At 35.5% G+C, this 26,413-nt stretch overlaps 1 protein-coding gene across 1 annotated transcript in view; it reads right to left on the bottom strand.

Annotated features, from left to right (window-relative positions):
• TRHDE (thyrotropin releasing hormone degrading enzyme) overlaps positions 1-26,413 on the bottom strand; it is a 390,625-nt gene that overhangs the window by 28,593 nt on the left and 335,619 nt on the right. Inside the window, exons 13-15 of the mRNA XM_043565049.1 lie at positions 7,945-8,092; positions 5,945-6,042; positions 5,367-5,474 (exon numbers count right to left, since the gene is read on the bottom strand). Coding sequence (XP_043420984.1) covers positions 5,367-5,474; positions 5,945-6,042; positions 7,945-8,092 — 354 coding nt within the window. The remainder of the gene's footprint in view (positions 1-5,366; positions 5,475-5,944; positions 6,043-7,944; positions 8,093-26,413) is intronic.

Below are 26,413 nucleotides of genomic sequence, written 5' to 3'. Positions count from 1 at the left end.
CTCATACCATCTATTACACGGGGTATGGTCAAAACAAATAGAGGGCAACTCCAAAGATGATTCATGTTTTATGATTTCCTATAAAAGCTAATTAATAAACAGACATTCTTTCATATAATTCTCATGACTTGTTTGGTTACTAATATTATTGCCATTTTTCAGATGATGAAACCAAGTGACTTTCCTCAGGTCATTCCATGGCACAGCTGAAATTTGATCACTGGTGTCTTTGACTTTGAAGACAGTAGCCTTTCCCTATACCTGTAGTTCCCAAAGCATAGTCCCCAGGCCAGCTGATTCAGCATCAGCATCATACTGAAACTTGTTATGGATACAAATGGTTGGGCCCCATTCAACCTACTGAATCAGAACTCTGGGGGTGGGGCCCAGCAAACTATTTCACAGCTCTTCCCAATGATCCTTATAAATGACCAGATTTGAGAACCACAGGCTGATTCCTGAGCACTACCTACATAAAACTGTTGCTTATACTCATTGTAGAGAGTCCTCGAGTTCTGTTGGGTTGTCTTTTTTTTACCCTTTCTTTGTTTTTTAATCCTTTTTTGAACATATATTACTGATATACAGTAATTTGATATACCACGACAGAATCACATGCAGTCTGGGAGTGGAGACCCAGATCCACTACCTATTGTTATATAATCTTGGCAAGTCGTACAGCCTGTGTGAGTTTTAGATTTGTTTTCTATAAATATGAAATAAAAAGGAGATCATGCACAAAAAACAGTCCAACACCTGAAATGTACTAACCACTCAATAAACAACTATACTTTTCATTATAATCATCATCATTAAAAACAATAGTATCAGTAACATAATTAATTGCATGAGTAGTGAAGTTTATGTATTATGTATGTTGCAAAGCACCAGAGAAGTTCCTCTACTTTATAATTTTTATTATGGAATGGCCTTAACTTTTCCATTTCAAAATAAATGTCCAATTCATTTCAATTCAATATACATTTTTAATAGCCCATAATATATAAGGTATTCCACAGTTTCAGGATATTTTTAAATTTTTATTTATTTATTTTGAGAGAGAGAGACAGAGAAAGAGAATACAAGTGGAGCAGGGGCAGAGAGAGAGGAAGAGAGAGGATCCCAGGCAGGCTCCGCACCATTAGTACAGAGCCTTAAGCAGGGATCCATCTCATGAACCATGAGAAATCAAGCTGAAATCAAGCTGAGTCAGACTTTTAACCCATTGAGTCACCTATGTACTCCCAAGATATTTTTTAAGTAAAGTGATGATACCAGTTATCAAATGAGATGTTAGGGAATGAATATCACTATTTATTGAATACTTTTTAAAATTCAATACTTGGGGCACCTGGGTGACTTAGTCAGTTGAGCGTCTGACTCTTGATTTTGTCTCAGGTCCTGATCCCAGGATTGTGAGATCGAGCCCTGTGTAAGATGCCGTGTTGAGCGTGGAGCCTGCTTAAGATTCTCTCTCTCTCTCTCTCTCTCTCTCTCTCTCTCTCTCTCTCTCTTTCTCCATCCCTCCCTCTGCCCCTGGCCCTCACCCTACCCCTGAAATGAAATGAAATACTTTAAATCTTTACTCTGTATTGGCTTAAAGCTTTAAATATTACTTTTTGACATTATTTGAAAAATAACACTTTATCACAAAATTAAGAGGCTGTATTATTGTGGACACACATTTAATTTAAGGTTAATTTTTTTATTAAATAAAACCCCATATTACCATATTGTCATCTCTGTATGGTTAAACTGTACAATCCCAATAGTGTTTTACTACAGAAATTTTAAATAATAATTCACCTGCAGTAATAATATAATCCCTATATTTTACTCAGTGAAGCTTATGCCAACTATTTCTTGTTTATTTGTACCAATCAGTGAAAGAAACCAATTTCTGTCCTTTTCATTATGTTTTTTATACATAAAAAGGCTATCATCTTGTCTTTTTTTTTTCAGAGTGCAATTTTCAGGTCTCACAACCTCCTCTTGCAGCTCATGTTTTCAAGATCTTTTTATCATTTGTATTGTTCTCTACTGAATGGTTGGCAATTTGTCTCTTTTCTGAAATGTGGTGTTCTGCTGAACTCAGTGCCCAAATCACAGCCTAACAAGACCTGAATGTAGCTCATCCATTTTTATGCATGACATCACCATTACAATTCAACACACTGGAGCATTTGAATATATTAACAGGGACCAGAATGTCGACTCATTCAATTTATCATTCACTGTAATTCTTGAATTTTTCTCTCTCTCTCTGCTGCTACCATCCTCTAGCTTTTCAATGCACATTTTGGTTCCATTACCTTTCCCTGCACCAACTTTCAAATCCATTCTATTTTCTTAAATCCAATGTCACTGACTTGACCTACCTCCCCAGCATATCAAGATGAGGTCGTAAAGTAGCACAGCACCCCAGATTTGCAATCTCTGCTAATTCCATGACTCAGTGTCCTTTCAGCTTATTAGCATAAATACACAGCATCTCCCAGGGCTTTTTTTAAAGATGGTTTTTAATGTTCCCATTAAACACAAACAAGGAAACAAACAAAACTGCCTGGTGTATTACTTCAGGAACATTTAAAAAGAAACCTTGTCTTCTTCATTGATTCAATTTAAGAAAGTTAAATTCAGCATCAACTACAGGATTACACTATTGTTTTAATATTCAGCTGTCATCAAAAAAAAAATACAGATTAAATCTCTGATCTTCACACACAGGTGAGTACCAGCCAGCCTTACTGCAGGAGGTCACTTATGTATGTAGTGACGTGTCAAATGGTTGGCTGAGCAAATCTTAGTAAACGCAGTTAGTTCCACTTAGTATGTTTACTTACCCAGCTGTAGAAGAAAGCAAAGCAGAGAATATAAAAATGATGAAGGAAATAACAAAAGAACCATAAAGTATTAGACCCCAATTTAATTATTTTACCATAAATAAATGGCACAGTTATCAAAACTGAAATGAGCTGACAACTTCCATGTAAACTTTCATTTATAAGGGAATTTTGGGAGTGATGGATTGTTCAAATTCACAAGTCAAAACGTGCTGCACTCATTAAACTAGGCATCAGTCCATGTGCCTTCCTTCCGCTTGGGATCCCCGTCTACCCACCGTAGGGACTCGGGCACTTGCCCCTGCCTCCAGCCTGCCCTTGTCCATCCATCAGGATCCTGCTCACTCCTCAGGAGGGTGAATGTGATTCTTCCAAGGCAGCAATCCTCCTTTCTTGGTGTTCACACCCTGTCCTCGCTCTTGCTTCAAAGAACAATTAATTATCTGTTTATAGAGCTGTACTTTCTCCTCATTTTAAGCTCTCCCTCTTCTTTTTGCTTTCTGCCACAAGCTGGTATTGAGAGTTGCTCAGTAAAATTTTGCTAAATAGATGAACTATTAAAAAAATAGCATTTTCTCAATAGCTATAGTTTTAAATGTACTAAGTGGGGTGCCTGGGTGGCTCAGTCAGTTGGACATCCAACTTCAGCTCGGGTCATGATCTCATCGTCCGAGAGTTTGAGCCCTGCATTGGGCTCTGTGCTGTCAGCCTGGAGCCTGGAACCCGCTTCGGATTCTGTGTCTCCCTCTCTCTCTGCGCCCCCCCAACTTATGCTTGCTCTCTGTCTCTCAGAAATGAATAAATGTTAAAAAAAATAGAAAGGTACTAAGTTATAGTAGGCTTAAATACTCTCTATAGAAACGGCATTAATGCAATGGTGAATGTGTTATTTTAATAAAATGTTAAGAATACATTTTAACTTGGGTAAATTCATTAAAGGGTTAACAAACAAATATTGGGTCTGAGAAAAGGCATTTGTAGCAAAATGAAACAAATAAACAAATGAATAATCAAAAAATAGAAGAAAATAGAGACCACAATATTTAAATAATATCTTTCAACTTTTCTTCTCATATGTATTTACGATTATGTATCTTATTATGGATGTATTGATTTTGGATAAATTTTTATGTGTTTGTCATTCAACTATATGCGGTAGAATTAAAGAAGGTAGTAGAAAAAAAGGAAAAAAAAAGTTTCCATTTTACTATTTTCAAGTTTAATAGTTTTCAGAAGACTTCACAAAAAGGATAATCATTAGTAAAAGTTAATAAATGAAAATGTTTTTGTTCTAGAGAAGACTGGTGACAGATTTAATCACTGTCCAGTACATGATGGATCAATTGAAAGATGATAGTGATAAAATATTTTCCTTCTTGGCTCAGGGTAAGACCAGAAACAGTTCACTTAAAGAGCAAAAAAGACCATGATAAAGAAGGTGAGATAGTAGGATAAATTACTCAGTAGTGCAGTGAAAGATTTCTTGCACAGATTTTTAAAGTAGGATAGCTATGCTCTGATCTGGAGTCAGTTAGATACTACATTTAAACCTAGGTCACTTTCGACAAGACAAAAACCAATTTGTTTCCTAAGCAGGTTATACTCTCTGTGGTTCTCTATGCTCACCTAGACCAAGTCCCTTTCTCTGTTCCCATGGAGTCATCTCAGACACTCAGATCAGGGACTAGCCCATCGTGGCTTGCAAAATATAACCACCTGAATAAAACTCTCCCCTAGCTTCCACCCCTCTGAGCTCACTCTCCTTAACTCAGGGGCCAAAGACTGCGAAAGAGCGATTATAAATTGCCCAAAGTGTAATAAGAAATGGAACATCAACGTCCTTGGAAATATAAAGACACATAAGAAGGGTTAAAAACTGTAGTGAAAAGATCATGATCCTCAATTTTTTTATGCTTAATATTCTTTTCATTAACATTAACAAGTGACATTTGGAATAATATTTTTTTTTATCAACGGCAGTTCTATCAAACAATTTTAACATCACATTATGTACTAAAATCCTATATTGTGAAATTCCAAGATAAGATACAGGTTTGAGGTCTCTGTCAAGGGTCACTAAAAGAGTAAAGATCTTTTTTATAACCTTTTTGGTTTTAGTTTTTAATATTAACGTTTGTTATGCTACTTCACTTACATCATATGCTCACAGTGTTTTATGAATAAATACCACAACCTTTGTAAAGAACCTTAGAATTTGGCCTAAATAAAATTATTTTGTTCTCACGGAATAGCAAAGCTATCCAAATTCAAAATAAGCTGACACCTTATCTATGAGAATAAGGGCCTACATTAAGAAAGTTAGTTTAAAACTCTACAAAATGTTCCAAAAGTAAGTGTATTGTGGCTTTTGTGCTGTTACCTTGTAAGCTGTGAACCTGAAACACGGCTTTGCAGGGTTTTTCCTTGTCTTGTTTTTCTCCAGTTGATAAAAGCAATGTATCAACCGAGAATCTGAGAGCAGTATTAAATCATATCAGAAATATAGGATTTGGTTCAATTTACCTGTTCCTGTTGCTGGAAATCCAATCTGAAATAAGTGTTGATGCCTGCTGATGACAGTGCTTGTTGCCAAAACTGCATGCCAGCATTATAACTTCTCGACGTAGCTCTCTAGGTACCGTCAAAAGGAAAAACAATTAAAATGCAGTGTTATTATCCGGAGAGAAAGGATAACTTATTACATAAACCATAGAGAAGTAAATAATCAGCACAAAAATAATTTTCAGATACAGAAATCCTATTTTGCTAAGGAAGAGATGGCTAGGCAGAGTAGAAGTTATGCATACGTAAAAGTCTTCTCTGGAAACAATAATACAGTGAGGGGCACGGGTTCGAATCTCCCCTTTACTAATAAAGGATGATCTTATATTAAAACACGACAAAGACATGCTTTTGTTCTCAGTGCCAGGTAGTGGAAACTGTGCACTGATGAGTACATCAGCAGGCCTCCCAGTAAAGGGAAATGAAAGATGCAGAACGAGAGACAGATCATCTCATGCTGCTGAAGTCACCATGGTACTACAAGTACGCTATTGTACAGCTCTGGGGGAAAAGAAGCGAATAAGAAAATAAAACAGTACTCATGTTGGTAGGATGCTTGAACAAGAGATCCATTAAAATTGTTTTTTGGCCATCCAAGCTTGATGTATGTTGCTGCAACTTGCTTTAAAATATATTCCTAAATGGGAGTTAGAGGACATAAAGATAATGTCAGTCTCAAACGTCTCCATGCTGATAATTAAAATTATATAATAAGATTAAAATATTTTCTAAAGAAGCCTTCTTTAAAATATCAGTAAAATAATGGGCATGATAAATGCTCTACTTTTATTCAGCTTAGTATTTCAAATATAGAAAATAAGGATAAAATACAATCGCAATGGAGGAAGACTACTCCTTATTTCCTATTCAATGATTAAGTAATTTGCACTATTAAATATTTTAGATGACAATTTTTATAGCACAACAAGGAAACTGAGGAATATTGATAATGTCATCCATGCACGCACATGCACAAATGTGGGTAGATACAGCTTATGAAAATAAGCACCAAACTTTTATGCATTTCATGTCAACAGAGCACATCGAATGCAAAACAATTAGGTAAGCACAGCCAATAGCCTGGCATTGTTGAACCTGACATACTCAGAACGCTCTGCAGTAAAAAATATGGCATTTCAAAGTCAACAATCCATTGAGCTAATGATATATTTAAATATTAGAGAGCAATGTAAAATATGCTCTCCTCACTTTAATGTGGTCCTTGAATTTTGTCAAAGGAATGAAAGCACTGAAATTACAGTAAAAGCAATTCTCAACTTTTACTGAAATTGAGGTGTCTGACATGAAATATTATTCCAAAGTACAAATATACACAAAAATGTATTTTACTTTTATGGAAGTTTAACATTGCAGTGTCTCTGTGTTGAGAGCAAAGAGAAGTGTAATAAGTCTTTCTCTAGCAGATAAAAGTTATACCGTAGCTGTAAAGACACATTTTGTTTTGCATGTGTGTTGTAAGGGATTAGACAAAACTAATGACAATGAACAGGCAAGCCAGGATTATTTCAATTAAAAAAAATATTAGAACAGAGGCATTTTCATGCAGACTTAGAAGAAAACAAGAAGCAACACTGATAGCCATCAGACAATTTACAGAGTGCTAATAAACAGATTTCATGCCATGGCAATCTAGTCTCGAGTCATTCCAAACATGTAGGCTAATCAGCAAAGCCAGCATGTCATAAAAAATGGGATGATTTTACAAAACACAGGGCAGGCTGCTAAGATAACTGAAGGAAACCAAAGGGTGCTCAAAGATGATAGGAGGCACAGAGACACAGTCTCATATGCAAAGGCTCGCTGTGATAAGAAATTTAGGAACCAAAAACTCATTAGCCATAGTTAATCCTAATCTTATTCAAAATGGTTATTAAATCAGATTAGGTGGTGTCTACAGTGCAGTTTGCGTTTATCAGGCTGCAGCTTAGGAAATCTGGTCAGGTAACATTTTGGAATGTTTGTCATGTCTTCATGTCTATTTGGATTATCTATTGTTTGCTCTCCTGTATCCCCTTGGACCCAATTATGAATGGGCTTTCGCCTCAATGTTGATCTTATCCTTGTTAATTAAGGAAGTGAATTGAATTCACTATGCCCTTTTGGATAAAAATAATGACTAAGAATCTTTACTGAAACTGTCTATATTCTGTTAAGATCTTTGGGATCCCTCTACCCAGGGTAAGTCCTTTGTGAACACAGAGCCCTTTAACTCTTGGAAAGTAAGTTAGAACTTTAAGGATTTGCCATGTATATTTGTTCTTTTTTTTTTTTTAATATTTGTTCTTAAATTCTGAGTCATGTAAGCTTAATTGACACTTTTAGGCCAGAATAAAAACTAGCTTGTATTAAATTTCTTCCTCAAGTAATTATCATCAGTGTTGCACAGAAAATCAGGACAAAAATGATAACACAAATTCGAAGAAGGAACGCAAATGACTCAGGATCAGTTACATAAAGTAGATAATGAGACAACAGTTCATCATCCGAAAATAAGAAAGAAGAAAATATGTCTTTTTACATTGAAGACATTGTATTTCTCCATGCGGTCCAGTAATTTATCTAGAGGATAGAGAGCTCGGCTGGCAGCATGCCAAGGAAGAAAATCCTTCTCCTCAGACAGGTATCTGATAATCTCCAGGGGAATATGCTGAGGCAAAGAGCCAGCTCTGTACAGTGAAAAAGTTAAAGTTAATTATTTGCAGGAAATATACATGATGATGCAAAACTGAAGATTTCACTTATGCAAATAAAAGGCAGAAAGCAAGATTCATCACAGTATAAAGAAGCCATACCCAGGGCCATAAAAATAAAATTACTCACTTTTTAAATATAGTCCTACTTAGGATGCCATGTACCTTAATATATACAGAGTTAGAGAGTTAAAAATTTACACACACCAAAATATCAGAATGCATATTTTTTAAAAGGAAAGAATTCCGGAATTTAAATAAAATCAACTCTAGGTACTTTCCTTCACAGAAACTCTTCAGAGGCCATATGTAATTGAAAATAATTGATTACTGAAATGCAATTTCAGTTTCTCAATGCATTCTCTTTGCTCTTCATGTAGTTCTGTGTAATAATATTTAACACAGATTGTTTTCAAAAGAATAATCAAACTAAAGTGGCAACTTACAGTTTTGACTATCTCTGTCATATTATGATATGAGCATTTTTCAAAAGAAATGGTTTCCATAACACCTATGAAAACTTCAGTTAGATTTTAATAGAGTTCAAATTCCAAAAAAGTTAAAAGACTCAACTCTACCATTTATTATTTTTCCTTCAAAATATATTCTTTGTCACCTTGGGGACCCATGTCAGATTCTTCAGAGAATATGAAACTGGAGCTTTTTAAGATGATCTGAACACATGTTGCCTATATTTAAAGAGGGTATATCCAAAAAAAGGATCCCAAAAGAAGTGTATATCTCTACTCTCCAGGAGGTTGCATATAAAATCCTTGCAAATCAAAGCAATATAAATGACAATCCACAGTTCATTAAAAGATGGGCTCTCTTACCATTGATGTCCCTGATGCATACACATAGTTGCTGGATATTTTTTTACATTAATAATCAATTGAATGCAAGGGTGCCTGGGTAGCTCAGTCAGTTAAGCCTCTGACTTTTGATGCTGCCTCAGGTCATGATCTCACGGTTTCCTGAGTTTGAGCCCCACATCAGGCTCTGTGCTGACAATGCAGAGGCTGCTTGGGATTCTCTCTCTCGCCCTCTCTCTGTCCCTCCCCCACTTGCGCCATCTCTGTTTCTCTCAAAATAATAAATAAACTTAAAAAAAATAATCAACTGAATGCAGACTTTTACCACATGGACCAAGTAAATATGAAAGCAACCAAAGCCTGGTTATCTCCTTTATCTACATTTCACACCATTGTTCTTTTGTAGAATCACAAAATTAGATGGACCTTATTATTTGTGCTTGGTAGGAGGTGGACAGACAGGGAGCAAAGGCTTTTCTCATCTTCACTTCAAATAAATTTGCCAGATTTTCTAATTCTTACTCACTGTAACAAGCAAAAGTTACTCTATGGTAAACTTGCAGCCATGTTTATGATGTTCATAAGAAAAACCAATTGTGATTGGGTGGCTCAGTTGGTTGAGTGTCCAACTTTGGTTCAGGTCATGATCTCATCACCTGTGTCATCTCAGTCGGTGCTGACAGCTCAGAGCCTGAAGCTGCCTCAGATTCTGTGTCTCCCTCTCGCTCTGCCCCTTCCCTGCTCTCTCTCTTTCTCTCTCTCTCTCAAAAATAAACAAACATTAAAAAAAAAGATAAGAAAGAAAAACTAATTCTGAAGACCGTGCTTCACTTTTCTTTGAATTTAAAAAAAAAAAAAGGATGTATGTCACTCTAATGATTTGGGTTCACTCATGGTATAAGATCATCAACCACAGTTAATGTCTGATATAAACATGAATGGCGATAATAACAAATGCAACAATAACCTCAAATTTCCACATAATTTCAACATTTCCTGATGTTTGCATGATTTAGAGCACAGCTAGACTTGTGCCACTTTCTTTTACAGTTTCCATTTTATCCTTGAAGAAAGAGCATGAGATTAGGCTCTGGCAATGACAATTAAATAAGGAACTATCTTTTTTGCTAGGGTGGTGTCTCAATAACACCATTAAATTTTGCTTTTAAGAGTTTGTTACCCACCAAAAAGGCAATATATTTTTTTAAAATAATGATATGGTTTTCCTCCTTAAAGGAAACATACCTTTCAATATTTCAGATTTTGTCATTCATTTCCCCTGAACTTTTAATTTAAATATTTATTGGCATGGCGATAATAAATTTATAATCCAAATGTCACGAATTGTATAATTTTAGATTTGCAGCAGATTTATCTAGAAGCCTTTATATTTTGTTGAAGAAATAAGAAAAATAATGTAGTAATAAAAAACACCCTTTACTAAGCAGTGAACTTATTATGGATCTTCAAGTGAATTTGGAAAATCTGGAAAGGTGTTGGATTTATTTTATTGCCGATTTAAACATATTAGCCTTATGTCAGTTATAATTTATTGTGTTTTACTTCATCCCTGTAAATGGATGGACATTATTCAATGACTTATGCTTTGTAGAAAATATGACTACAAAGTAAAAAGATGACAAATAATGTTATGGAAGAGATGGGTTTGAGAAAGAGCCAGGAACCACAAATGCTTCCTGTAGAATTAGACAAACAAATTCATCTTGCCAAGTCTCATGTTCCTTACCTGTGCAATAAGGGTTGAACTAAGACATCTTTTTTATCACCCAAAACTTTTTATCCTAACCTACTTGTCTGCAATTTAAACTGCCAAAAAAACATTATAATAATATGGTCATACTTTATTTGTTTAAAATTTTGAAAAAATACTTTGTGATTTTATATTCCCCCTTCTTCACTTGTCTAATATGTATAAGTCTAAGAGGCAGGACTTGGATCTAAGTTTTAGAATATATCTGACATAGTATAAAGGAAATTAAAGCAAAGAAAGCCTGATAGAAGTTCCGAATAATGACAAGCCAAATAAAGTATTCATTATACAGAGAAATAGAGCAAATTCTGATTTGAGTCCTTATGGCAAAATTGCCAACTTCTCACCATGCTTTCCTTTACTTCCTAGGGTAGATTATAATCCCACTTTCTTGATAATTAGGTATGGTCATATGGTAACTAGCCAATAGAATATGACTATTCATCACTGCCAGGGTTAGCCCATAGACATCTCCCATTAGCTCCTCAATACTCTTTTCCCCTAAACTAAATCTTTCAGGGTGACCTTGGAACTCTTTTATTGAACGCGTCAGAAACCCACCTGGGTCCCTGGATGACTGCCTGCCCAGCTACCAGTTTTCACACCAGTTCTGTTATGTAAGCAGGAAAAACACTTCTATTGTGTTTGATCCAAATACATGCTTGGGTCTATTTTTTAAAGCAGTTAACCTTCTCTAATGCAGCCCTCAAATAGAATAAGAAACAGATTACATTCAAATTGCTCTCATTTGTGTTGTTACAAACATATGTAAGTAATTACCTGCTACATAATTCAATACACTTGTATTTAGCCTACTAGATCAAAATATGTAGCTACACTCAATTGGATAAGATGATCAGCTTCATTACAAAATTAAGACTTGTAAGAGATAATGTTGGTGAATAAGTTACCTAGTTTAGATACGTGTTTGTGTAATTGGCTGGTAATGATATCTGTGATTACTACTACTGATAATGCAATCAATATGGGGGAAGTGTGTGGAATCCAATGAATGGAACACTACATTAGCTCCAAGTAATCAGCCTAGTAGGGAGCACATTTAGGGTCCTCATGCTGAAATGCAGTTGCCCTAGATTTGCATCATCACAGAGAAAGGCTGTTAACAAAATAAGGGGAAAATAGCAAACCTAAAGAATATTTCATGTACAATTAATTTTGTTTTACTAATATTTTAGGAAGAGGTTGTAGATGAAATCTATCTTCTGTACTAGTGGGGTAAAGGTTGGCATAAGAAATAATTTAGAAATCAAAGAAAAGATAATGGGGAAATGAAACAAATGAGGAAAGTTAGAGAAATAGATAAAAATTGTCCATATGCACCTATATAGTTCCTCCACCCATTCCCCCTCCCTAAACACACACATACCCTCTTCTTCACTTTACTGGAGCTTGTAATGAAATATATCTTCAGGCATATAAGAGAATACTTTTTATAAGAAGAAGATTAAAACCAGACTATATTACTAGATGTTGAAATGCACTGATCTTAGCTGGCTTTGTTTTCACCTAAGATCCAAAGCTACTTTTTTTTTAATATTTTTTTTAATGTTTATTTATTTTTGAGAGAAAGACAGGGCACAAGCAGGGGAGGGCAAGTGAGGGGGAGACACAGAATCTGAAGCAAGCTCCACGCTCTGGTTGTCAGCACAGAGCCCAAGGCAGGGCTTGAACCCACAAACCATGAGATCATGACCTGAGGCAAAGTCAGATGTCCAACCAAGTGAGCCACCCAGGCACCCTCCAAAACTATTTTTAAAAACAGCTCTGAATTCTGTGAATGCTAACTCTTAAACCTACTGAGATGGGTGGCCTGTACACAAATAACCTATTTTGTGAGTTTTCTTGAAAAGCACTTGGCTTCTGGGTGCTTGAAACTTGGGAAAAAATTAAAAGCACAAGCAGACTCTAGAGCATCATAGTCCAGATTTCACTAATTGAATACTCCTTTAAAACCAATTAATTGCCTACTCTATATTTCACATTTTGTACAGAAGACACTCTATCTCTCTTTTAGGGCACAGATTTTTTTTTTTTTTAAGAGAGAGAGAGAGAGAACACGGGGTGGTGGGGGCAGGGAGGGGCAGAGGGAGAGACAGAATCCCAAGCAGGCTCCATGCTGACAGCATAGAGATCATGGGATCTTGGGACCCTGGGATCCCAGGATCCTGGGATTATGACCCAAGCTGAAATCAAGAACCTGATGCCTAATAGACTGAGCCATCCATGCATCCCTAGGGCACTGATTTTTAAAGCAGTTGCTAAAATGCTTAATTAAAACATTTACCATTATATCTATTATTTTTAATTATTCATTATTAAAGACTTTAATGTGTTCTTTGTGGGAAGATTCCATGATGGAGACTGGAAACTCCAGCAGTTCTCAGAGTACCATAGAATGAAAAGAGAAATACACAGGGGAGGTATCTCCGTCAACCAACAATCTATTTGGTCATTTCATGGAGAAAATACAGATATGATTCAGATACTGTTGAAATGTTATCTGCAGAGATGGAAAGGAAGTTACCTTATGCAGCCCCATAAAATTAGAGCCTCAAAAAGTTGCACAATAGAGTTCTCTTAGCCCCTCCTCCTGTTTCTTCTCTTCCATGAAGACTTCTTCCACAACTGACTTAGGCACTTATTTCCTGGGCTCACATAACATCTCAGTAACACCTCTATTCATAATAATTATCATGATATTAATCATAATTTTATCATAATACTATCTTTCTCACTCACTGGACTTAGCTCTTTAAGGAAATGAAGCATGCTTTGCCTATCTTTGCATCACCAAAGATAGCCTAATGCAGAATTTAGTACAAAATAAGTACTCAATAAATGTTTTTATACTAAATTAAGTTATGGCAATAATGTCATTGTTCTTAAAAATAGGAATATTTTACAAGTATATTAAAACTTAAACATGACCATAGATATTTATTAAATTAAGCATTTTCTAAAGTTAAAAGATACCAACATCATGGGAAAATTCTATTGGAGTGAAATTTATAGTATTTTTTGGTCATCTTGTTTATTAATGGTACATATGATAGAAGATAAGAAAGCCAATGCTATCTAGCTAAGTAGCTTTGAATAAGCTAGTCTATATCTAAACATCTCTGCCTTTTTTTTTTCTGATTAGCAAATTACTTTCCTACTCTCCTAGAAGCAACAGTATTATTTTATACTATGTTTTCAAATAAATTGATGGTGGGAGCTTGGGTTACTCGGTTGGTTAAGCATCCAACTCAATTTTCGCTCAGGTTATGATCTCACGGTTTCTGAGTTCGAGCTCTGCATTGGGTTCTGCACTGATGGCATGGAGTCTGCTTAGGACGCTCTCTCTCCCTCTCTCTCTGCCCCTCCCCCACTCATGCTTGTTCACTCTCTCTCAAAATAAATAAATAAGCTTTAAAAAAAACTAAAATAAAAGTAAATTGCTGGTGGGTTTGGAAATCTCTTTCTCCTAGGTAATAATTTGACAAGGATGAACTACGTGATCTCTAGGGTTCCTTCTTCAGTAAAGATATAATGATTAAATCCAGAAATAATTTTTGGCCACCTGCATAGTCCCACTACTACCACCAAACCAAGCTTTCCTATCTACACACACTTGTTTCTTTATTTCCAAGTATAATTTTTCAAGAAATGAGCCATCATCTAAATACAGGAATCCTCTGGACACTTAATAATGTTAAAAAACAGAGCCAATGTTTAGTTATTAAATGGAAGTTAATGATGTTAGCTATTCACCTGAAAAGAAAAAAAAACCTAGGTTTATGGCCACAGTTAACTATTTTTTTTTTAAAGAAAACTATCAACTAATTTTAAGTCATTGTATATTGAGGATTTACTCTATGGGATGGTATTATGGAAAGATGGTCTAGGAATGTTCATTTCTTCAGATTGCCCAGTTTGTTGGCATGTAATTTTTCATAGTATTCGCTTATAATTGTTTGAATTTCTGTGGTGTTGGTTATGATCTCTCCTCTTTCATTCATGATTTTATCTCTTTGGATCCTTTCTCTTTTTGGTAAGTCTGGCTAGCGGTTTACCAATTTTGTTTATTCTTTCAAAGAAACAGCATTTAGTTTCATTGATTTGTTCTACTGTTTTTGTTTGTTTCTATGTCATTTGTTTCTGGTCTAATCTTTATTATTTGCCTTTTTCTGCTGGCTGTAGGCTTTATATGCTGCTTCTTTTCTAGCTCCTTTATGTGTAAGGTTAGGTCGTATATTTGGGACCTTTCTTGTTTCCTGAGATAGGCCTGAATCGCAATGTACTCTACTCTTATGTCTGCTGTTGCTGCATTCCAAAGGGTTTGAACTGTCATGTTTTCACTTTCATTTGCTTCCATGTATTTTTTTATTTCTTCTTTAATTTCCTGGTTAACCCATTTAGTCTTCAGTAAGATGTTCTTTAACCTCCGTGTGTTTGAGGGCTTTCCAAATTTTTTCTTGTGGTTGATTTCAAGTTTCATAGAGTTGTGATCTGAAAATATGCATGGTATGATCTCAATCTTTTTGTACCTTTTGAGGGCTGATTTGTGACCCAGTATGTGAGCTATTCTGAAAAATGTTCCATGTGCATGTGAAAAGAACATATATTCTGCTGCTTTAAGATGAAATGTTCTGAATATATTTGTTAAGTCCATTTGGTCCACTGTGTCATTCAAAGCCAAATTCCTAGAAACTCACAAACTACCCAAACTGAAACAGGAAGAAATAGAAAATTTGAACAGTCCCTTAAACAGCACAGAAATTGAATCAGTTATCAAAAATCTCCCAGCAAACAAGAGTCCTGGGCCAGATGGTTTCCCAAGGGAATTCTAACAGATGTTTAAAGAAGAGTCAGTATCTATTCTTCTCAAACTGTTCCAAAAAATAGAAATGGAAGGAAAACTTCCAGACTCATTTTATAAAGCCAGGATTACCTTGATTCCAAAAACCAGACAAAGACCCCACTAACAAGGAGAATTATAGGCCAATATTCCTGATGAACTTGGATGCAAAATTCTCAACAAGATACTAGCAAATCAAATTCAACAGTACATTAAAAGAATTATTCACCGTGATCAAGTAGGATTCATTCCTGGGCTGCAGGGCTGGTTCAAAATTTGCAAATCAATCAACGTGATACATCACATTAATAGAAGAAAGGATAAGAACCTGTCAATAGATGGAGAAAAACCATATGACAAAATACAGCATCCTTTCTTAATAACAACCCTCAAGAAAGTTGGGATAGAAGGAATATATTTAACATCATAAAAGCCATATATGAAATGCCTACACCTAATATCATCCTCAATGGGGAAAAATTGAGAGCTTTACCCCTGAGAACAGGAACATGACAGGGATGTCCACTTTCACCACTGTTATTCAACATAGTGTTGGAAGTCCTAGTCTCAGCAATCAGACAACACAAAGAAATAAAAGGCATGAAAATTGGCAAAGAAGTCAAACTCTCACTCTTCACCAATGACATGATACTCTACACGGAAAACCTGACAGACTCCACCAGAAATTGCTAGAGCTGATACAGGAATTCAGCAAAGTCACAGGATATAAAATCAATGTACAGAAATCAGTTGCATTTCTATACACCAATAATGAGGCAGCAGAAAGAGAAATAAAGGAACCAATCCCACTTACAATTACACCAAAACCCATAAGATAAATAAGCCTAACCAAAGAGGTAAAAGATCTGTTACCTGAAAAGTATAGAAACCTTATGAAAGAAACTGAAAAAGACACAAAGAAGTGGGAAATCATTCCATGCTCATGGAATGGAAGAACAATATTGTTAAAATGTCAATACTACCCAATGCAATCTACACATTCAATTCAATCCCTTCCAAAACAACACCAGCATTCTTCACAGAGCTAGAACAAACAATCCTAAAATTTGCATGGAACCAGAAAAGCCCCTGAATAGCTAAAGTGATATTGATAAAGAAAACCAAAGCTGGAGGCATCACAGTTTTAGTCTTCAAGCTATATTACAAAGCTGCAATGTCAAACCAGTATGGTACTGGCAGAAAACAGACACATAGATCAATGGAACAGAATAGAGAACTCAGAAATGGACCTACAAACATATGACCAACTAAATTTCGGCAAAGCAGGAAAGAGAATCCAATGGAAAAAAGACAGTCTCTTCACCAAATGGTGCTGGTAAAACTGGACAGTGATGTGCAAAAGAATGAAACTGGACCACTTTATTACACCATACACAAAAATAAATTCAAAATGGTTGAAAGACCTAAATGTGAGAAAACAAAAGAATCCTACAGGATTCAAAATCCTACAGGAGAAAACAGGCATCAACCTCTTTGACCTCAGCCACAGCAACTTCTCACTAGACCTGTCTCTGGAGGCAAGGGAAACAAAAGCAAAAATGAACTATTGAGACCTCATCACAATAAAAAACTTCTGCACAGTGAAGTAAAAAAATTAATAAAACTAAAAGCAACTGGGACACCTCGTGGCTCAGTTGGTTGAGTGTCTGACTTTGGCTCAGGTCATGATCTCACAGCTCTGAGTTCAAACCCCATGTCGGACACTGTGCTTACAGATCAGAGGCTGGATCCTGCTTCAGATTCTGTGTCTCCCTCTCTCTCTGCCTGTCCCCTGCTCATGCTCTGTCTCTCTCTGTCTCTCAAAAAGAAATAAACTTAAAAAAAAAAACTGAAATCAGTTGATGGAATGAGAGAAGATATTTGCAAAAGACATATCAGATAATGGATTAGTATCTAAAATCTAAAAAGAACTTATCAAACTCATCACCCCAAAAACAAGTAATCCAGTGAAGAAATGGGCAGAAGACAGAAATATATACTTTTCCAAAGAAGACATCCAAACGGGTAACAGACACATGAATAGATGTTCAACATGACTCATCATCAGGGAAATGCAAATCAAAACCACATTGAGATACCACCTCACACCTGTCAGAATGGCTAAAATTAACAACTCAGGAAACAACAGATATTGGTGAGGATGCAGAGAAAGGGGAACCCTCTTGCAATGTTGGTGGGAATGCAAACTAACGCAGCCACTCTGGAAAACAGTATGGAGGTGCCTCAAAAAATTAATACCAGCAATTACACTGTGAGGTATTTATCCAAAGGATACAAAAATGCTGATTTGAAGGGGCGTATACACCCAATGTTTAGAGCAGTGCTATCAATAATAGCCAAATTATGGAAAGAGCCAAAATGTCCATTGACTGATGAATGGGTAAAGAAGATGTATTTATATACAATGGAATATTACTTGGTGATCAAAAATAGTGAAATCTTGCCATTTGCAACAACATGGTTGGAACTAGAATGTATTGTCTTAAGCAAAATAAGTCAGTCAGAGAAAGACTTCCAATCCTGAAATCATATGATTTCACTCATCTGTGGAATTTATGAAACAAACTACATGCACATAGAAAGAGGGAAGGAAAAATAAGATAAAAACAGAGAAGGAGGCAAACCATAAGAGACTGTTAAATACAGAGAACAGACTGAGAGTTGTTGGAGGGTAGGTGGGTTAAATGGGTGATAGGCATTAAGGAGGGCTCGTTGTGATGAGCTCTGGGTATTATATGCAAGTGATGAGTCACTAAATTCTAATCCTGAAACCAATACCACACCATTTGTTAGCTAACTTGACTTTAAATAAATAAATTAAAAAAAATTTTTTAAAGAAAGATGGTCTAAGTTTATTTTAGTTTACTATCCTAAAAAGCTTCAGGATCAGTACTACTATGAACACCCCTGCCTTTTTTTATATAAAGAAGCTACAGCTTACAGAAGATAAGCAATTTGCCAAGCTTATTTGGCAAATAAGTGACAGAGCTGGAACTGAAAACCAACACTGACAAGAAAGCTCTCACTGATTCTACCACATGAGACCGCCCCCCCGAATGCCACTCTGAACTATAGTTAAATGCTGTCTTTCTCCCTTCCTTTCATACCTGTTTACACGTCACTATCATAGCACTCACCATTTTAAGTCTTGTACAAAAGTAAATAAATAACCCTAGCCCAGGTGCTCAGAAGGTGAAGTAAGTGATATTAGGAACAGGAGGATTATGGGGGAACAACTTTAAGACATCAGTGAGGACACCTGCCTGTGTGACAGCAGAGAACACACTGAGCAAATCTGGTGGGAGAGGAATTTTGGCCTGCTGGGAAACAGCGAGGCCAAGAGTCTTAAAACAGGGACAAATTCAGGATGTTGGAAGAATAACAAGGAGGCTTTCGAGGCTGGAGTGGAGTGAGCTGGGGAAGAGCAGGCTATGACGAGGTTGCAGAGGCTGGTATGCTAGATCATGAAAGCTCTTAAATAAGAAGGGCTTCAGACTGTTTTTCTATGGGTGATGGAAAGCCACTGCAAGTTTTTGACCTGGGAAATGACATGATCTGAATTTATGCTCTAAAAGGGTGACTCTGGCTGCTGTAGAGAGGAAACTCAAATATGTCATGTGGTCCTCCAAGATGAGAACAGAGTGAAATATGATTTCCTAGTTGACCCTCTCCCTCTCTCACTATACAGACTAATCTTATGAGAAAAACATATACCTAGTGAAAGAAGTCAATGACATGAGAACAGACATAATGATTTTTTTTTAAGATAGACTACGCATGAGATTTGTTTTAGAAAGAGTTTGTTATGCAGGTATCAGGTAAAAAAAATATTCCAAAGGCTGGCTTATCCAGGCATTTTTTACTGCTAATTGCTAACACACACACACACACACACACACACACACACACACCAAAAACAAAAAACAAAAAACAAACAAACAAACAAAAAACAACAACAAAAATCAGATGATATGGGAAAGGTCACTGAGAAATCATTTAGGCAATGAACACATGTTAAAAGAATATATAGCTATATATATGAAGCTGCACATTCCACTTTGGGTTAATTAGCAGAATTATTCCAGAATTTAAATTCAGAAAAATAGCATGAAAGACCACCAAGAAAATAATCCACATAGCTTATGATTTCCATGGAAAATACAATGCTTAAATTTGATACAGAATTCTGCTTTACTGGGCAGTGAAATTGTCCAATGTTCTACACAGCCACTTGGGAGCAAAAAGAATTTTAAAAATCCAGCAGGATTTTGCAGAGTTTGAATTTACTGACATCAAGATATCAAATCATTAACATAAAGTCCATAAATCAATGGAGCTTCTAACTTCCTATTTGGCTGCTTTTTAGCGAGATGTATGTGAATTATAGGAAAGAAGAAAAAAGAAAAACATGACTGAAACCAAACGAGTTAAAAATAACTGGGGGACGCCTGGCCGTCTCTGTTGGAAGAGCATATGACTCTTGATCTCAGGGTAATGAGTTCAAGTCCCATGCTGGGTATAGAGATTACTTAAATAAATAAATAAATAAAAGCTTTAAAAAAAGCTTTAAAAAATAACCAGGTATATTTCCTCTTGTCTAATATTATGTCAAAAGTTTCGCTTTTTGTATAGATTTTATTATACTGTGCATAAAAGTTTACTTGTAATTTTACTTGTAATACTTTTCTTGTAATTTTCTTGTAATTGCAAAATTACTTGTAATTTTACTTGTAATAATTTTCCATATTATTAGGAATTCTTCATAATTACTTTTGGATTAGTTCTAGCAACACTCCATTGGAAAGATAAATGTAGTTCACTACTGTTGATCATTTGGGGCATACATAAGTAACAGAGCTATGAACATCTTTGTGCACAATGCTTTTATATGTTCTGGATAATTTTCTTCGGATGGAACAGCCAAATTGGAATTATCATGCTAAAGTTATGAAATATTGTGGATCTTGGCAAATCTAAGTTCACGTTTTCAGGCTTCACCAATCAGCAACTGGTCTATGAAAAAGGGAAAGAGGTAGACAGTCGCTGTAGTGACCAGCACTGATTTAGCACTCCCTGGTGTGTCAGTTCCTGTGCCAAGTGCTACATGTGTATTATGTTATGAAATCCTCATGTCAATCTTCCGAGCTCAGCAATATCACTATCCCCACTTTACAGATCAAAATCGAGGCTCAAAGTGTTACCTAACCTCTCCAGGATCATATTGCAAATTTGAACCTAGTTCTATTGCTGTTTGAACCTAGTCTTCCAGCACCAGTGTTCTTATCACCGTTCCAAAAAGTCCTGGCAAGTAATTTTGTATTCCCTCTCCCATCTTCTAGTAAAAGGAAAGAGTGAGAAGGGGAATATAGGGGGCGTCTAGTGGGAGTAATCCTTGGAGGCCTTGTGAAGGAAACATAATATAATAGAACATATGGGGAAGGAGAGAGTAGTTTGGTCTATGGCTGTGACTTTGAAATGGGGGGGTTTAGTGGGTTTATTGTTGATATAAGATTTTAGACTTTGGTCATTTGGGGCCACTTCCACCAAAACCACTTTTTCACCACTGCCCCCAATTCCCTGGGATCCTTCATGACCTTGTCTAATCTCAGTTAAACAAGGAACACGCTCAGCCTGGACTCTGGCCTGGAAAGACTGACTCAGCATCAATATATCTACCATAAAGAGTATGCATTGCAACATTTTCCTTTCAGAAATATTGGTGATGCAGGCAAAACTAATAGAGTGCTAGGATGTGGTCTACAAAAGAAAGGGAGGGTAATCATATAAAATTATGATTTGTAATTTAAATAAGAGGAAATATTTCAAACTACAGAAGATATTTTCCATCTGCAAGTCTTATAGGAAAGGAATAATTACGGCTATGGGAAGTGGTGTGTGGGTCCTAGACACAGACTGAGAACGAAAGAATGACGACTTGAATAATGGCATATGGAGCATGGGGGAAATTGCTCTCTGGACATAACTGTAGGGCAGACTCCTGGGGCCTAGATGGTGTGCCTCAATTAAAAACCTCAACAAGAACTCTCAAAACCAAGTCAACCCCTCTCCCAATTTTTTCATAGAGGTATGGTTACATAGATGCGGCCATTATAATTCTGCACATAATTTTCTAAACATACAGCTAAGGTCTGAATTTTAGATTGACACCAAGGTGAATAATTAAGCAGGAAGATTCAGTCCAAAATGGATGCATTAAAACAAAAACAAAAACAAAAACAAAACACTTTAGAGAGTGTAATCTAGCCATGAAGAAGAGAGAAATGACTCAGGTGGAAAGGGTTTAGAAGAGCCAGCAAAAGTGATAAAAGGAACCTAACAAGTGCAAAGTGACAGAAACTCATTAAGTCTGGGCTCCCCAGCCAACTTGAAGAAGCTCCTGGGCAGAGTTAGAACATTTTGAGTATCAGTAAGAATAAAAACTGCAATGGAATTAAACATATCAAATATACTTAAATCCATAGGACAGAATGGTTCTTAACTAAAAACAAAACAAAATAATTGGTCACTATGGAGCATACTAGAGAACTGGCTCATTATTTTTGAAACTGAAAAATGCAGGGAAACATCAAGTATTTATCCTGCCTTTCCTTAAAAACGATATCACTGGGTCACCAAGTAGTAAATGAGAGCAAGTTTCCCTTGAGAGAACTATTTTGTTTATGAATGAAAAAAGAATAAATGAATCCTCATTTTGCAACCTCGAGTAAATCAATAGATTTTGGTATTGAACAGTAAGGTCTGCAAATGTCATGAAAAGACAACTATTTCTTTTATGTGTTCATAAAGAGTCAATTGTGAAGTAAACTGATAAAATGTAAAATTGATAAAAATGTAAACATGTAATGGATCAAGGCCCTGGATTTGATTACCAATTTATAGGCAATAGAGAGGACAGAAGAACACATAAAGGTACACAGTGGGGATGCAGTCACTGACATGTAGACAAAATCTACACAGTGGGAATCGTGTAGGACAAACAAGCTCATTCCTCCCCAAATAACTTGGAAAGATTTTCACTTTTAAAGGTCAAGGGGAAAATCAATTATTTAAAAGAGATTGAAAAGAGACATCAACCGATCGTAGAGCAGTAATATCATTTGGCTTCTAATTCAAACAAACTGTAAATATATATGCCTATGGCACTTATGAAACAATTGACCATTTAAATAATTAAATGGATTTTGATATTGTTGAGGAAATGTTAACTTTAGGTCACCATGTTTAATAATGTCATTTTTTTAAGAGATACATAGTAAAAATTATTTTTATGAAATGATATAATGTCTGGAAGTCATTTCAAAATGGTATGAAAAGTTGGATGGAGATGTGGCTGAAATAAGAGTGACCATAAATAATTGCTGATGCAGAGCAATGGATACACTCTTCTACTGGTTTTTGTATATGTGTGAAATTATTCATAATAAATAGTTAAGAAAAAAACAGATGAGGGACTAATCCTTCTTTTTCTGTGTGCAGTGTGCATCATAAACCAATCACATTGTCTATGTTTAAAAATATTTGCCGAAGGGGTGTCTGGTTGGCTCAGTTGGTAGAGCATGCAACTGTCAATCTCATGGTTGTGAGTTCAAGTACCACATTGGGTATGAAGCCTACTTAAAAAAAAATAAATTAAGTATTTGCCAAATAACAAACTCAAGGATGGCAACATTTCTAGTCTTGCTTTTCTCCCTTACAAAATGAGAGAAATGGTATTTACCTCCCAGAGTCACTATGAAACCTAAAAGACAAGAAATCAAAGAGTATTTTATAAACTGTAAAGTGCCACAGAAACGTGGAGAGCCTTCAGGCTGAAGAACCAGAATGAGAATTCAGCAACCACGTATTCTGCATTTGTATTCTGACCTTGATTTGTTCCTCACACAGAGCTACTAAACTCATGGATAGATCCCAGCGCATTCATTTTCCCCTTAGGGACAAAGTACCAAATGGTAGTGTAATTGCCAAGGGAAAATTATTACTCTGTTCTGAATTATTTCCATCATAAATCCAAAACCAGTCAAACAGGCTCTGTCACAAAAACGACAGGGTTGCTGTACAGTGATGAGAATCCCACATACAAGTGCCCCATAAATCCGTGAGTATCACAACCCTCCAAAGTCATTCTGACTCATGTGTTTAAATCAGAAGTGAGAAGCCAGGCTGGCAGCACGTTGGTCAACACCAGGGAAACAATGAAAATGAGGTGATTTACTCAGCCATCAGTTAGAGAAATATCCCATCATCTGTCTTATGTAGATTGTACAAAATGTGACAAGCATTTTTGTTTGTTTTTCTTTCCACATTTTGTACTCAACCAAAGAAGAAAAAGTCTTTTTCATTTAATAATGATAACAATCAACCACATTTCCCTAAATTCAATCACAACTGCTCTTAGCATGTCAAAGAAATGAGTTCCAGCAACAGTAGTGCATGATAGAAAGGGAGAGAAAAGGACACAACTTCTCTGTGTGCCAGACATTGTCCCCTTCTCTCCTTAGTAAAATAGTCATCTTTACTTATGCTGAAATGAAATATCTAATCTAATTCTTTATGATTTAAAGTGATATTTTCCTGCCTCTCAGAATATTATACTACATTCCAAATTAGAGTTAAAAGCCACTCAGTGGCATTGTAGATGAAATGTGGAAGGTAAAAATACTTTTTATTACCGGTGAGATAGAGAAAGGACTTCAACTATATAATTCATTGTGTATATATATATATATATATATATATATATATATATAAAGGATTCATATCTTGAAAAAGAAGAGAGCTGTACCCACTTGATATCATCTTTGGCGAGGCAGGCATGTTAAACGTTTGATACTTTGTTCCTGTTCATAAGGGAGCTAAATGATCATCTAAAGGAAGGTGTTTATCAAGGATAAACAAATTTGCTGAGCCACAGGGGATAAAGTAAACAGTGGCACTGAAACAATATGATCAACTTATTTGACAATTTGTACCCACAAGGAGTTCTGGATTTATTTGAGGAAGTTTTCAATTTTTAGAATTAAAGTATATTAAATTCGTTTAGAAATCAGCTAAGAACTGTACATTATTATAATAGATAATTCTTCTCCTTTGGGACACTGACATGTAGACAAATTATAGAACCTCTGGGAACAGAGGTCAGGGAGATACGTAGCTTCCTCAAATAGCACATAGTTCTCAATCTCTCCATTTTACCTTCAACTTCCAGGGTCACAAAATTCTGAAGATAATATTTATACAAAAATATTTAATTAATCGTGGATCCTCAGCTCAGAAATACAGGACCTTAACCTTTCCTTGATTTTCTTTAATGCTGATGATGTTCAAATAAAACTTAGGAAAAAAAGTAATGATAATGATGTTCTAACTCCTTAATGATGATTAACAATTAGAGAACATTAACGGTATAGATTTACTGTGTTCTAACGATGACACTCATTAATTTTAATAACAGTCCTATAGTGAAGTCCTTGCTTACTGTCTGAAAATTTACCCATCATTACCACTTGGAGGAAGTAATTTTTTAAAGTTGAAGCATCAATGAAAATACAAAACAATAAAAAAGTGTCAGTTAATTTACATTATTAAAAAAATTACTATAAAAATAAAATACTATGTCTTTTTAATAATCACGTGTTTAAAATATTTTATATTTTGCTAAAATGATCACAGTTCAAAAATGTTATTAAAATTGGTATAAAATTTTCAAAATTAGAAATTTGTCTCAAGTAAGAATACTAATTTCATGAGCAAAAATTCTGAATCTTAAATTAATAAAAGTCATTGTCATTATTATTTAATGTATAATTCTAGTACAACAATAATTTTCATAAGAATCACATATTTAACATTAAAGTGTAGGAATTTAAAAGAAAAATGACAAAGTGATGGGGTCTTTCAAAGAATTTGTAGTTTTAGGAAAATGACAGAAAACTGTCACTCCATGTGACTGAAACACTCTTTAAAACCCTACATCTGCTACCCTGTTTTTTCAAAAGGAACTTCATCTCAATTAAGCTCTCTTAAAATAATTTTTCTTATTGATTTATTCACAGTTAAATCTGCATCAACTATTTCCTGATAAGAAAGATGAGGAAATAATCAGACTTATACTTTCTACTAAACTCTGTGTCTCCTCTGGATTTTCTCTTGCTGAACCATTTCTAAATTTTCTCAGTTTAAAGATTTGCCTTCTACTTTGTAACCTTAATTCTCTTGTTTCTTTATCCTTGTTCCATGTGCAAGGGCACTCAAGCCTCATCACCATTCATTTGTAGGCAAAGGATAACTTGACTATAGAAAAGATTTGTATTCTATCCACTGGAATATTCTTGGCTTATAGAAATCTGAGTCAGTCTGAATTTTCCACTTGCTAGGGAACTTGTTCTGTTTAATTTTTAAAGTTCAGTGTATTTATCAAGATATGCCTCAATGTTAATCCCTCTGTGTTTTTTCTTAAAACACAGGGTCCTCTTTCAATCTGCATGGTCAAGTCTTTATTGGAAGAAAGCTACTCTTTGTATGCCTTCAAATTCCTTTTAATTGTGTTCTTTTTCATGAATATTAAATGCATCCATATCCACACACACTAACACACACACACATTAGATGTGTCTTATTTACATGATGATGGTTACTGTTTTTCCCATTTCATTTATCTCAACTATCTCAGGCTTGTTCTCCATGTCCCCCAACTGTTTTCCCCTGTATCTATGTAATTTTTACTGCTTCTCACATGGCTTTCTTTCCTGCAATGCCAGATCACTTTCATCCTCTTTGTTGCCTCATCTCTTTATGATTCTTCTTCATGTTTT

The sequence above is a fragment of the Prionailurus bengalensis genome, chromosome B4 (genome assembly GCF_016509475.1).
Source record: "Prionailurus bengalensis isolate Pbe53 chromosome B4, Fcat_Pben_1.1_paternal_pri, whole genome shotgun sequence".
NCBI classification, from domain to species: Eukaryota; Metazoa; Chordata; class Mammalia; order Carnivora; family Felidae; genus Prionailurus; species Prionailurus bengalensis.
This window is presented reverse-complemented; position numbering and strand designations above follow the sequence as displayed.